We start from the raw sequence: 14,133 nt of genomic DNA on the forward strand, positions 1-14,133 counted from the left end.
CCCTGAACTACAAACTAGATTCCCTTAATATAAACTATTTATTCAATGCATTATTAACTCTTCAGAAACTCTGGTACCAATGGTTGTACTGCCCCTCTAAACAACAATAAGTCCGAGAACACACACTCACTGTAATCTTCCATAAGCTTTGACACTATTGTGTTCAACATGGCTATTGTCGGAATCTAGTTAATTGCTCCATGGGCAACCATAGTATAAACAAATATATATATATATATATACCACAGTGAGTTTTGCTTACTTAAATGAAGAAATATCAATCACTTTAAAGTGCCGGCCTAGAGAACACTCAGGAACAGACATCGTGTTTGTATTCACTAAGTAGAATTTACCACCCCAACTCATTAGAGATAGTCATTAACATGGTGTTACCGCAAACATTTCTATATTGTATTTCATTCAACCATGCAAAGTTTCAAATCCTACTTAGGATTTATCAGTTCTAAAGTTTCTTTTCATGAGCCTAATAACACTACAGTGTCTTGTTTGGTCCCTACAAGAAGTTTATGTTAATACATGTTAAATTATTTTAAAACATGTTAAATTATACGCAATGTAGTATCTAGTATTTACATACAAATATGTGATTTCTTATGATCCTAATTAACATTTTGAAGACCAAATTCTGATATCATGATTGTTCAATAAAAGTAAAACATGTTGTATAGAGAGTTAAGGTTTTGTACAAGTTGTTACTGGTATATCCTGCCAATTTCTGCTTTGCAGGCAATTGTTCAGCAACATTTCCCCTGAAGCGACTCAATGGGTCCAATTATAATAATAGAGTTGCTTTTGCACAAAAAGTAGCTAAGCTCAGCCAAATTATGCTTACTAGATTTTAATCTAGTGAGCATAAGCTTAAAAGCTTTCCATCCAAAATACCATACATGACCCGCATGATTTGTCTTTGTTTTTTATCCCTTCTGTCGTCGTTCCCATTGGTTCTGTTTTCCTCCTGCATGCTCCGCCCTCAGCCACCCTCTTATTGTGTTTATTTTTTGCTTTTGTTTTCTTTTTCAAATAATTTATTTAAGTTAATTTAATTTAACCTTACTTATTCCTTTATTTAATTCTGTATTTATTTTCCTTACTTCTTGCTTTTTTATAATTGTTTTTTTTCCCCGTTAATGTTCTGTCTTGTGCTATTGTAACTTGTTTGTTGTACCTTGTATTGGTCGAATAAATAATAATAATAATAATAATGTACCATTTTTGACTAACGTATCCTGTTCAGTCATTTTGCTTAATAGCAGAAAGCTGTTAAACAATTTTGCTGAAGTAGCTTTATGAACTTGGGCCCTTGTGTTAGGAAAATATGAAGTAAAGATTGACTGGTTGAAAAGGATTTCTCTCATCTATCTATTCATGTTCATTATCTTCAGAGAGTAGTTCATTTCAAAACCCAAATTTAACACTTTCTTTATGCTCATGTTGACAATTAATAAATGGAAAATGCAAAAGTAATGCTACAAATCATTCGAAAGAGTTTTAGACTTCATATCCCATTGGTTCAGTTGGAGTGTTTTTCATTATCACTCAACTATAGGCCTACTCCCCTCCTGCACTGTGCACAGTGGACAAATAGCGGGCGCTGTTGTGGGAACTGACGGGTTCTTATGGGTGCAGTAGGCCACTCTGTAAGCCAGTCTGTAGGCCTACTAACAACATTAAAATTAAACCCCCGTAACAAAAAATACTAAAAATGCCCACACAGGATACTCAAAAAACTTTCAAGTCTCCCAGCCTATCGAAAACCAATCAGATATTTTAACAACTTAATCTTCAGATTTCTTTTAAATTGTTGGCAGGCCAGCCGCTTCAAATGTTTGCTAACCACGGTGGTTCCACCCCATCAGGAAAATGTACCCTTTTCCCCCAACCTACTTGCTGCCCGTTCAGGACCATCTTTAGTGCCAAAATTGCACCGAAGGTTGAAGCAAAGAACCCCAGGTTGTGGTAAAATTCTCATACACAACCTTTTAAATGCCTGACACAAAAACTATTAGTCAAAAGTAACTAGGGCCCGTGTGTGTGTTAAACAAAAAATAGTTTAGCCGATTTCCGCCGAAGACTCTGTCCCGCATTTCCGAATTAACATGGGCTAGAGGAGGATTCAAAAGAGGGAGCTATTAGAGTTAGTTTATGTTCACCAATATGGGGAATCTCCCATTAAAAAAGACAGTGCCTAATAAATATGTATAATTATGTCGAGTTGCCGGATTGTGCGACTGGTTTTTCAAAAAAAATAATATGGAATTTGTTTTACCTTGTTTCTGCCTTTGATTTCAAAACATTAAACTGAGTTTCTGGTTTGCTGGAACTCTCTCGACTAAAAGCAGCCCAGTCTATTGCCTTTTGACCGGCTCTCCTCGCTGCCATTCTGTAGTTTTTAGAGAAGTAATTCAGAACTATCTCGCAACTTGTGAAATCGCCGGTTTCACGTGTCGTTTTGAAAAGGTCCGAGAACGGTGCCGACTGTTTATTAGAGAACTAGAGAGGGCGCTCGATCTAAAAAGTGGACAATAAAGATAAGATGGCGTCGCCCACAAAGTCATCTGCAGGATCGCCGTACCGTTCTCCGGGTGGTGTTACAGCCCATTTTAAACATGCGTGTGTTGCATCTAGTCAAACCAAAGCCTCAGAGATTGGAGTAGGTAAAGAACGGTAGTTTTATTCCCATAAAAATTACTAATTGAGAAATTGCGAACTGAGTTTGTGGTGTTTACTTATTTTATATAGTGTTACGTGTCGTGTGTGTGTACTGACGTGACTGTACTACAGTCACGTCCGTAAACAGGTAAACTCAGTCTGTAGTGTTACTGTTTTAACTGTTAGTCTTACTGTTACTGTTACTCATGATGTCAGATGTAGTATTAGTGTTGGATCATAAAGATACTCTACAAAAGAACAAAGTTAAATGGCCTGACGTTTCGACCAGTTACTTTACTACAGTACAGGGGCCAGAGTCTTTCTCTAATCTAATCATCAGGCCTAACGACAACAAAATAAGTAATAACCATGCCGTGGTAAAAGAAGCAGTCAAGTGAAAATACACTTATCAGTAATTATAGAGGGACAGAGGTAAATAGAAAAAGCAAGGCCCTACTTACTTACTAAGTAATACTACTACTTACTGGTGTATTTGGGTTGTTGAGCCGCACCCGCAAACAGTTGGACAGAAGGGGGGTTGCAGGAAGGGGCTGGTAGGACCATTTAGTAAGTTTTACTTTTCATCTCGGTTCAATGCACTTGCAAAAAAAAACGCAACTCAACAGTCTGAACAAGGAATGGTCTGAAAACTAAATAAGTTAAGTTTACAACGATTAAAGTTTGAAGAATATACAGGAAATAAAGATAAGTTAGTGAATAGCTGACTATTTTAACAAAAACTACCATTAAATGTCGAGCGAAATCTTTAAAAACTTGCTTTTAAGGGAATGTTTTTCAAGATAGTTCATTGTGTGCGGAAGTGCTCTCATTAAGTAAGTTTTTATGTTCGTTAATTTCTGAAGTTTTTACGAATCTATGACCCTAGCTTTACATTTTAACTGTTGACAGGTATACTGAAGGCTGGAGGCAATGCTGCGGATGCTGCTGTAGCCGTGGCTGCAGCTTTGAATGTCTTATCTCCATGTTTTAATGGGATCGGTGGAGACTGCTTCTGTCTGTATTATGATGCTGCTAAGAAAACAGTTAAAGGACTGAATGGAAGGTGTGGTTTTCTTTATTTATGTTCACAACTTGTTTTATAACAAGTTTCATACTTCAAAAAGTTGTCTTTTAATGATATGGTTACAATTATTTAATATATATGGAAAAGTTTGGGATAATACCATGTTATGAATATTTCTCAATGAGTTGTGGTTGTTCTGAAACAATCTTTGGTTTCAACTCGACAGTTCGATCAGTATGCACTGATCGTCTTCAGGAGAAAGCACTGTTACCCTCTGGAGATGTTTCCCTGGTTTTAGTCTTTGTGGTCAGATCCCCTTTATCCATTAGCGGGTCATGATCTTCGCTCTCGAAGGGCCACACCAAATTTCCTCTGCTAAGGAGCACTTCTACTATTGGGAAAATGTTATTTTGTTTTAGAACAAATCAGCTGTGCAGAGGGCATCACACCAAAAGCACAGGGCTGTGGGTTATTTTTAGTCCTGCAGTAGCTACCCCGCTGTGTGTTTAACCTCTGGATTCTGAGGGACGTTTTATTTTGAATTCACTAATTCACCACTATGTGACCTTTGCATTGATTGTTAACAGCGGGCGTTCACCTTCAGAGATATCCCTAGAAGCTGTTGAGCATCTTGGTTTCAGCAGAGTTCAGCCCATTCCAGTAACCCATGGACTTAATGTGACTGTACCTGGAGCGGCAGCTGGATGGGTGGACACTGTAACACAGTTTGGATCAGGCAAAGTAAGCTGTCTCGTTTGTTTATCTTAAAGATCTTCCTGTCAAGGGAACTCGTCAAACTCCCACAAGGGGTTATAATAATTAAAAAATAATTTGGGGGGCTAATCATCCTTACTCCCAGCTAAGAGCTGAATTGCGAGTATGCGGCTACAATGTGTTCGAAAAGCAGGCATGCAAGGGCGGCTTTCACTGTCGGCCACATCAACCCATTATGGCCATGGAGCACAGCCAAGATCGAAAGTGTTTGATTTTTCCCGAGGGAGGAAAACCGGATGGTTTGGAAAACCCTCGTGGCACAGCAGAGAACCAATGCACAACTCAACTCACATATGGCCCTGGCCGGGAATCAAATTGGGGTCACCTTGGTGAGAGGCGAGCGCTTTACGCACACCAACCATGCCACCCATAAACACCAAGCAATGGCAACAGCCACTTTTTCTCAGAAAAACATAGGTTTAAAGTTTATGATTATGACAATTTTATGAGTTGCACAAAGCAATAAATTGTGTTTCTGTATCTAGATAATACTTCAGCGGTTAGCTTGGTAGGATTTGAACCCACAACATTTTGGATGCAATTCTTGCAGTCTAGCTAAGACTAAGTCATTGTAAAATCAGCGGTCAACTTGGTAGGATTTGAACCCACAACGTTTAGTTCGCAAGTCCTGCAGTCTAACCACTGGACCACAGTGACTACTGCAGTCCTTTTCAATCCAGATATTTGTTTACCGCCTGCCATCATTTCTACCTTCCGGTAAACCCATCTGTGTTTTTGTGTTTGGTTCCAGCTTTCACTGCAGCAGATACTCCAACCCGCCATTGATCTTGCTGAAGGTGGCTTCATTGTGCAACCTGTAGCTGCTAATGGTTGGCAAAGTGATGTAGAGAAACTATTAGTTGAGTCCAACCCCCATGGGAAGACTATGCTGAAGGAGGGACAGGCACCTAAAGCAGGTGAAACCATGAAACTACCATTGCTGGCTCAGACATTCAAGGTACAATAATTGTAGCTCTTGAGAAAATAGAATTAGCAGTTGCAAACAACTTACCAACCAAATGGACCGAGAGTATAAATGCAAAAAATAGTTAATGGCCTGACGTTTCGACCCTAGCAGAGTCTTTCTACATGTATTACAGCCTCGCTACCATGGGCAGCGTGCCGTGTTGATACCTCTTGTCACATACCCCTGGTGGGGAAACACCGGAAATCAACTCTGATTGGCTAACCAAAAGTAACTACTTTGCATGTACGCTTGTTAAAAACTTGTCTGCGCTTGTAAGGCACTTGTCAAGTGCAATGCATCATGTTTTTATGCGGTCACCCTCAACTTCATACAGTGAGACCTATCACAAGATCGGAAAAGAATGAGAGGGGTCAGTTGCTCTGTGACATGGAAGGTTTTTTTTTGACACAAGTTCTGCATAGTCTGTAATACATTATGGATCAACCACAGGATTTCCTAAAATATTTGATATTTCAAAGTCACACTTTACCAGGGGTTACAATCGCGCAAGGCATTCTGTGAAAAGGAAAAGAAAAAGGCGTTGCGAGATCGAACACCACTTGGAAGAATGGTGGCCTTGTCACTTTAGTGGAACTGGTGTGGTTCCATGTTAACCTCATCCAACTCCATTGCTCTGAAATAATAGACTGTCTACCTGCTTAAATTTAACACACTAACCCCTTGTGGTAAGGGAAATGGGGTATGACTGTAGTCGACTAAAGTTACCTAGGGTATTTAGGAAGGAGGTATGGTGTGCAGTTGACTAAAGTCGCCTATGGTAAGGAAGATGTGTGAACCAAATGCACTGTGTGCAAGATCAATTTGACAGTGTTTAAAACATTTTACTGACAGTATTTTACTATCGCGAAGACATTTATGTGGATATGAACATTGGAATGTATATTTGGTTTGCGGTAACACCATGGTGTTACCGCAAACCAGATATACATTGATACCTCACCATGCAATGCCTCAAATCCTATAAACATTGGAATGGGTTTCTTCTTAAAACTGTTTGTCTGTAAATAGACTCGTGTGACACCGCCTTAAATAGTTGAAGAATTAAATCATCCCCCCCCCCCAAAAAAAAAAAAAAAAGAATAACTAGACCACTCTCTTACGCTCAGTCCTTGTACAATTCCACAGGAACTGGCATTGAAAGGTAAAGCAGGATTCTATGAGGGTAGGATTGCTGAAGCTATCGTTGACATCGTGAAGGCTAATGGTGGAGTAATGAATCTACAGGACCTGACGACTCATCAGAGTTCCATTGTGGATCCAATCAAGGTCAACTATAAAGGGCTAGATGTTTGGGAAATCCCTCCTAATGGTCAAGGGATGACGGTCTTACTTGGGCTCAATTTACTAGAAGGATTTGACCTTAAAGGTAAGGGAGTTAGGATTAAATCTAGGGTAACATACACACAATTTTACTTTATCTGTACTGAGATTTGTTCAAAGGCTTATATCATCACCGGAGTATCATCACCGGAGTAATCTTCTGAAAGCAAGAAGTATTTCCAGTTAGAAATAAGTGACTAACTAAGTTCAAATTCAAGCGGGTGTCGTGGCCGAGCGGTTAAGAGCACCGAATTCAAGCTCTGCTGATTCTGTTCAGCAGTGTGTGGGTTCGAATCCCGGTTGCGACACTTGAGTCCCTGAGCTAGACAGTTAACTATTATTGCTTCTCTCCACCCAGGGGTAAATGGGGACCTGTGAGCGCAGAGATGGTTCTTGTGATTGATTTAGCCGAGTAGCGCACTTGTTGCACGAGGCTGTATACTCCCCAGGGAGCTGAGATGGTTTAAGGAGTAAATTTAGGCCCAGTGACCAGGGGTAATAATTTGAAGCGCTTTGAGACACCCCTTCAGGAGTGAAAAAGCGCTATATAAACTCAAAATATTAAAAATATTAATACTTAAAGAAGTGGATTCCAGCCATGCATATGCAATTCACAACTTGTACAGTAATGGCTATGAGCCTCAACTTGTAAAGGTTAGAGTAATAAACCTCAACGTTTACAGATAAGAATAATCAGCCAATACTTGTACAGAATAGAGACATAATCAGCCAATACTTGTACAGAATAGAGACATAATCAGCTAATACTTGTACAGAATAGAGACATAATCAGCCAATACTTGTACAGAATAGAGACATCATCCTTAATGTGTAAAGTTTAGAGTATTGAACCTCAACTTGCACTTGTACCGGTAAGAGTAAAAAACATAAACTTATACTGGTTATAGTTTTAATAATAATAATAATAACATGCATTTATATAGCGCTTAATACAAGGTTGTTATGCGTTGGTTAGAGTAATAAGCCTAAACTTGTACACAAAAAAGACATAAGTCTCAATGTGTAAAGATTAGAGGAATGAACCTCACCTTGCATGCCTTGTACATAAGCCTCAACATGTACAGGTTAGATTAGTAAACATCAACATGTACAGGTTAGAATAATAAGCCTCAACTTGTACAGAATAAAGACATAGGTTTAATTGGCCCTTTGCGATCATGTGCGCGTACGTGCTGAAAATGTATCAATAGACACCTTGCATAATGCAACACGCCACAGGGATGCTGAGCTCACGCTCACGTTTTTACGCACAAAGAACAGCTATGGTCCAATCATTTGCCTCCTTTGACCCCAGTGAGGGTGCTCAACAGACCATTTTTACACAAAGTCACAAGGGTGGATTTCACAAAGGTAGTCCTAACTTAGGACTAGTCCTAGGCAATGCTAAGAGATAGGACTGGTCCTAAGTTAGGATGAATTACTGGTCCTAACTTAGGACCAGTTCTATCTCTTAGCATTGCCTAGGACTAGTCCTAAGTTAGGACTACCTTTGTGAAAAAGTCTCAAAGTATCAGTAATGTGATTAATTCATGAAAGAGACCTAAGCCATCAAAAGCAAAAACATGGCCCCTGAACATGTACACAGACGTCTAAAAGTATCGCCGAGGGAAAAGTCACAAAATTCTAACAATTTTTAGCTGTTTATTTTGTTAAAAAGGTATTTATTAACAGGATACAGTGCAAGGACCCGATCTGCGCACTGTTATTCCCTGAATGTAAGCCTCAACAAGTACAGAAAAGAGTCATATGCCTCAATTACCGTTAATAAACCTCAGAGGTACAGTCTCCTCATTAGAAATGAGTCCAATTGTGTCCGTTTCCTTTGTTGCAGCCATGGGACACAACTCTGCTAAGTACGTTCACACAGTAATTGAAGCTACTAAGCTAAGCTTTGCTGATAGCCTGCAATACTGTGCTGATATGGATCATGTAGATGTTCCTCTCAAGCAGTTACTATCAAAGGACTATGCAGCCAAGAGAAGGAGAAATATACAGCCTGACAAGTAAGCTATAAACGCTCAGCCTCGCTACCATGGGCAGCGCGCTGTATAGATATGCCTCTCATCACAAACCCCAGTAGAGCTGTGCTGAAAAACAATACTGATTGCCTTACCAAAAGAGACTGTTCTGCGCGCACACTTTTTTTTAAAGTTTCAAACGTTTGTAGGAGGCTTGTTATGCACGGGTCAAAATGCAAGTATGCAGGACAGGTAACCAGTTTATTTGCATCATGCCGATATATCATATAATAGATAGAAATATGCATCTGGATAAAGAATATTAATTTTTGTTTTACCAAAATCACAGGCATGTTACTTTGGTGGGATTCGAACCCAGAACTACATGTAAGCTTGGGCAATATCACGATATTATCAAATATCGGGATATTAATTTGGAAACGATTTCGATATCGGATGGATTTGGTTTTAATCGAAATATCGATATATCACGATATATCGCGATAATTGCGATATATCACGATATATCGCGATATTGATTAAATATCACGATGTATTTGCTAGCTTAGACATCTTGCACCCCATGGGTTTGGAGTAAAACCAGAAGAATAGGTCATTAGAACACCTCTCTTATGCTATGACTGTCTCTTCTACAACTTTCACTTGGAGTTTGAAGACTGATGATGTCAAATTTAATTAATCGCGATTATATTGAATATCGTGATATATTGTCGGCGATATATCCTGAATAAAATAAATCGATATCGCCCAAGCTTACCCAGAACCCTTGCAATTCTAGAGCAGTGTCATACAAACTAGACCACCGAGATTGCCCGGTAGCTAGAGGCAGTTCGAATCCTATGTTTTGGCAGCGGGTACTGCAACGATTTAATAGATGGAAATAATTTACATGTACTTTATTTGGTTGCCTTTTGTAGAGCTCTTGAGAATGTTGAGTATGGGGAAGTGAATATTGGAGATGACACGGTGTATTTCTGTGTAGTAGATGACCAGGGAAATGCATGCTCCTTCATCATTAGTAACTACATGCACTTTGGGACAGGTCTGGTACCCAAAGAATGTGGCTTTACTTTACATGTGAGTTCAAGTCTGGTGCCAAAAGAATGTGGCTTTGCTTAAGGGCTCTGGACACTATTGGTGATTCCTCAACAACAAAAATTGAATAAAAATCTACTTGGTAAACAGCAATGGAGAGTTGTTGATAGTAGAAACAGCTCCCTCTGAAGTAACATAGTTTTTAAGAATGAGGTAATTTCTCACACAAATATTAAAAGACTTCATTCTCTTGCAACTTCGATTAGCAATTTCACAGATTTGTTATTTTATGCACATGTTCGATGTTGGGACAGGAATACTGGTCTTTGGCAATTACCAAAGGTGTCCAGTGCCATAAACATATGAGTTTAGTTTTAAAGAGCTCACTCTTTAAAAAGAAGTGGAAGTGTCGTTAAGAGCACCAAATTCAAACTCTGGTGTTTCTGATCAGCAGAGTGTGGGTTTGAATCCCCAGCCATGACACTTGTGTCCTTAAGCAAGACACTTAACCATTGCTTTGTCCTTCGGATGGGACGTAAAGCCGTTGGTCCCATGTGTTGTGTAACGCATGTAAAAGAACTCAGTGCACTTATCGAAAAGAGAAGGGGTTTGCCCCGGTGCTCCTGGCTGTGGCTGCTGTATGCGCCGTAGCACCTAAGAGTTGGGTCTCAGAATCCATCACTGCAATAACCTATCTTTCTGAAAGTTTGTGTATACTCAGCGCCTTGAGTACCTTGTTTGGTAGATACGTGCGCTATATAATACTTCAATATTATTATTATTATTATTACTTCAGTAGCATTAGGTAGAGCACTAATGGTGTACACAGTCAGCAAATAGTTAGCTTCAAACTTCTGCAATGCCTTTAGTATTCAACCCTTGCAGAGATTATTCGTTTGGGAAGCACTCTCATTTTAGATTGTAAACAGTTTACAACAGCTAGTCCCTTTTTTTAAGAAGTTATCTTTAGGTTCGTGAGTAACTGTTCTTCTGATTGAACAAGTGATTATGTTTTGTACAAGGGCTCGAAATTTACACTAGTTCGCAGGCTCAAGGCCAGTTGTTTTAGCATTGAGCCAGTAAATTCATGATTGGACGAGTCTGCTGGCTTTGTGTCTTTGTTCAAATGTTGACTTTCAGTCTGATAAATCTCTCCCAATTTTGTTCAGTACTGAAGAATACTTACCCATAATAGAAATGAGATAAATCTTCTCGTAATGCTTGTTCAAATTAAAACATTTTAGGGATTGTTATCTCATTTCAATTCTGGTCTTAAACTGTACACTCTTGTAAATCCCCCCCCCCCCAATTGCAGCCTTGCTTCACTTTCCTTGACCAATCTGCTACTTGCAGTGCTCTACAGTCATGACAGTTCTGATCTTTATTTATTTTCAATAAGTCTAGAACTTGATGTAAGCCAATGAAAATGTCTGGTTATGCAACTGCCATTACCCATCTTTGGATCAAGTCAATATGTGTGAATAATTTAAGGGGATTTTGTTTCTGTTTTGTTCACATGTACAGAACCGAGGTGCTAATTTCTCCCTGCAGCAAGGTCATGCTAATGTCATAGCACCAAGCAAGAGACCGTTTCATACAATCATTCCTGGTATGATTACCGCAGCTGATACCGGAGCATTATTAGCGCCATTTGGTGTCATGGGCAAATTCATGCAGCCTCAAGGCCAGATACAGGTTAGTTTGGACAAATAATAACATACTGTAAAAGGGTCTAGATAGACGATGTGAACTGTGACATCACATGTTTACAAAAGAGCCACCAAGCCTGGAGTTCCTGCAGGCACGATTTGTAACAGCCCAATGGAAGGAAACGTAAAATCTTTATTTTATGGAGATTGCATTGTCCAATTCTTATCAACTTTTGATATAATGAAAGAGGACACATCTCAAAACTTGTCCAGCTTTTACTTTCATAACAGTGGTTTTATGTGGAAAATGTCACAAAATGTCAACTTTTCCATATGACCAGTGCAGTAACTTACCTGCCAGACGAGCTAAAGAATGTACAAGGTCACACTTATTGTAAACAAAGTTCACATGGTCTATACCCTCAGTATTACTCTGAAATAAATGGAAATGACAAACTTACTTGGTGAGAAGTACAGCAATTTTGGATTGTATATAAGGCGTTTGGAGAAACTTTTCACTTCAAAGTACTGCGGTAATGGAAACAGATTTAACTTTTTATCCCCCCAAAAATTAATCTGAGAAGGGTTACTGACAGTAACTTTTTTTCAGATTGTGTAATCCACTTAAAACTATTCTTCCTGCATGGACATAACTGCTCAAGATTTTCGGCAACATCTCAAACTACTACCCCTTGAAATGAAAATTTCACAGGTTGGTTTCATGTTCACATATCTATAACTATATAAGATTGAAATCAATATTGTGTTCCAATGGGAGACTTTCTGGGACGATAGAGGGCAGCAGACTTACCGGGTAAATCCATTGTTCTTAGAATTATGCGCATGTTCAGAACTACGTAAACAATGGAAATTTACCCGGTATGTCTGCTGCCACCTAGCGTTAGAAAGTCTCCTATTACCTATCCTATAATCCCTCTGAAGACAATAAAAAGAATAAGTAACTATAAAATTTTCAGTGATCACGTGTAAATACCTCTGTCTGTAATACTGTGAAGATCCACAAATCACAGTTAGTTGCCTAATTCAGCAACCAAAATAAGCCAAATCCTTAACAGAAACAAGTGGAGTTTGGTGCCCGAGCAGTCTCATGTACCAGACTCAAACTCTGGTATTATCAGAGTGTGGGTTTTGAGTCCTGGTCCTGACACTTGTGCCCTTTAGCAAGATATATAAACCATTATTGCTTTGTCTGTTGGATGGGACGTAAAGCTATTTGTTCAGTTTCTTGTGCAATGCACAAAAATAACCCAGTACTTTTAGCATTAAAAGAAGTGGTTTGCCCCTGAATGTCTGGCATGGTTTGTGTACAAAAATGAGTCTTAAATTCAATCAAAAGTCTGCATCCCTATTTTAAAACTAAGTAGCATATTCGGACACTCGTCAAAGGCCCTTTTAAATGTTGATGGGTTTTAAGTTGCAAACTTGAATTTGGGTCATTTTCTTTCTTTCCAGGTTCTATTGAGTATGTCAGAATTTGGAATGAATCCCCAACAAGCCTTAGACAACCCTCGCTTCCTTGTTGACATTGAGCAGACTGGAGTATCCGGTAAGGTGTATGTAGAAGATGGATTCAGCAGTGAAGTTATTCAGGAGCTACGCTCTATGGGTCATGATATCATTGGGCCAGTCATTGGATGGGATAGAGGTAACTTTGGGAGGGGTCAAGTAATTACCATGAGTGACTGGTGGGCTAATAAAGACACTGCTTCAACTGAGTTTGGTGAAGTCTTACTACATGCAGGTAGTGATATCAGAGGAGATGGGGTACCAGTCGGTTATTAAAGACACTGGACACTATTGGTAATTGCCAAAGACCAGTCTTCTCACTTGATGTATCTCTCATAAAATAACCAACCTGTGAAAATTTCAGCTCAATCGGTCGTCGAAGTTGCGAGATAAACTATGAAAGAATAAAACACCCTTGTCACACGAAGTTGTGTGCTTTCAGATGCTTGATTTCGGAACCTTTTCGGAACGGTTAAGGGTCTTGCTAAAGGAAAAAAGTGTCACAATCGGGCCTCGAACCTACACACTACTGAACAGAAAGATTCAGAGCTTAAGCGCGGTGCTAATATCCGCTTGGCCAGGACATGCCAAACTAATGTAGTGCTTGTTTTGTTGTATAGAAGGCTCATAAAAAAACCTTTAACATTCTGCATCAATCTCCATCTGTTTTGTCAATTCCTATTGTTTTAGCAATTAAGTGGCAAGCCTCCTGTTTATTTAATGAGAAATGTTCTCAAAGAGTATTTTTCACTTTCTGTAAATCAATGAATGGAAAAGTAAGGCATATTGTTTCTTACAGAGAAAGGCGTACAATCTGTGTTTGTCTTTTTATGTTTTTGAAAGGGAACCAAGTTATAAACTTTCCTTGAACATAGCAGTTCAGATATAACTTCCCCATAACAATTGATATGAGTATGTATTTGTTAAATGATGTGCTAATTGTGTCACATGAAAAGTGCACCCTGATTGGTTTTATCTAGGGTGAAACTAAATTATAAAACAATATTATATCATATTATATTATATTTGATTTGTTATATTGTAGCAAATTATATATTTTTTGACGATGACTAGAGCAAGCCTAGTCGAAACGTTGAGCAAGCTAATCGAAACGTTGAGACCAATTAAGAACTGACTCCGCGGTAG

At 39.0% G+C, this 14,133-nt stretch overlaps 1 protein-coding gene across 1 annotated transcript; it reads left to right on the forward strand.

Annotated features, from left to right (window-relative positions):
- The first annotated feature begins 2,554 nt into the window (after positions 1 to 2,554).
- On the forward strand, positions 2,555 to 13,324 carry LOC117292323 (glutathione hydrolase-like YwrD proenzyme). The gene is made up of 9 exons (XM_033774345.1): positions 2,555 to 2,675; positions 3,580 to 3,733; positions 4,282 to 4,435; positions 5,220 to 5,426; positions 6,582 to 6,822; positions 8,629 to 8,800; positions 9,694 to 9,853; positions 11,336 to 11,506; positions 12,934 to 13,324. The coding sequence occupies exons 1-9, from the start codon at positions 2,555 to 2,557 to the stop codon at positions 13,261 to 13,263; spliced, it is 1,710 nt and encodes a 569-aa protein (XP_033630236.1). The 3' UTR covers positions 13,264 to 13,324.
- The last annotated feature ends 809 nt before the right edge of the window (positions 13,325 to 14,133 follow it).

The sequence above is a fragment of the Asterias rubens genome, chromosome 7 (assembly GCF_902459465.1).
Source record: "Asterias rubens chromosome 7, eAstRub1.3, whole genome shotgun sequence".
NCBI classification, from domain to species: domain Eukaryota; kingdom Metazoa; phylum Echinodermata; class Asteroidea; order Forcipulatida; family Asteriidae; genus Asterias; species Asterias rubens.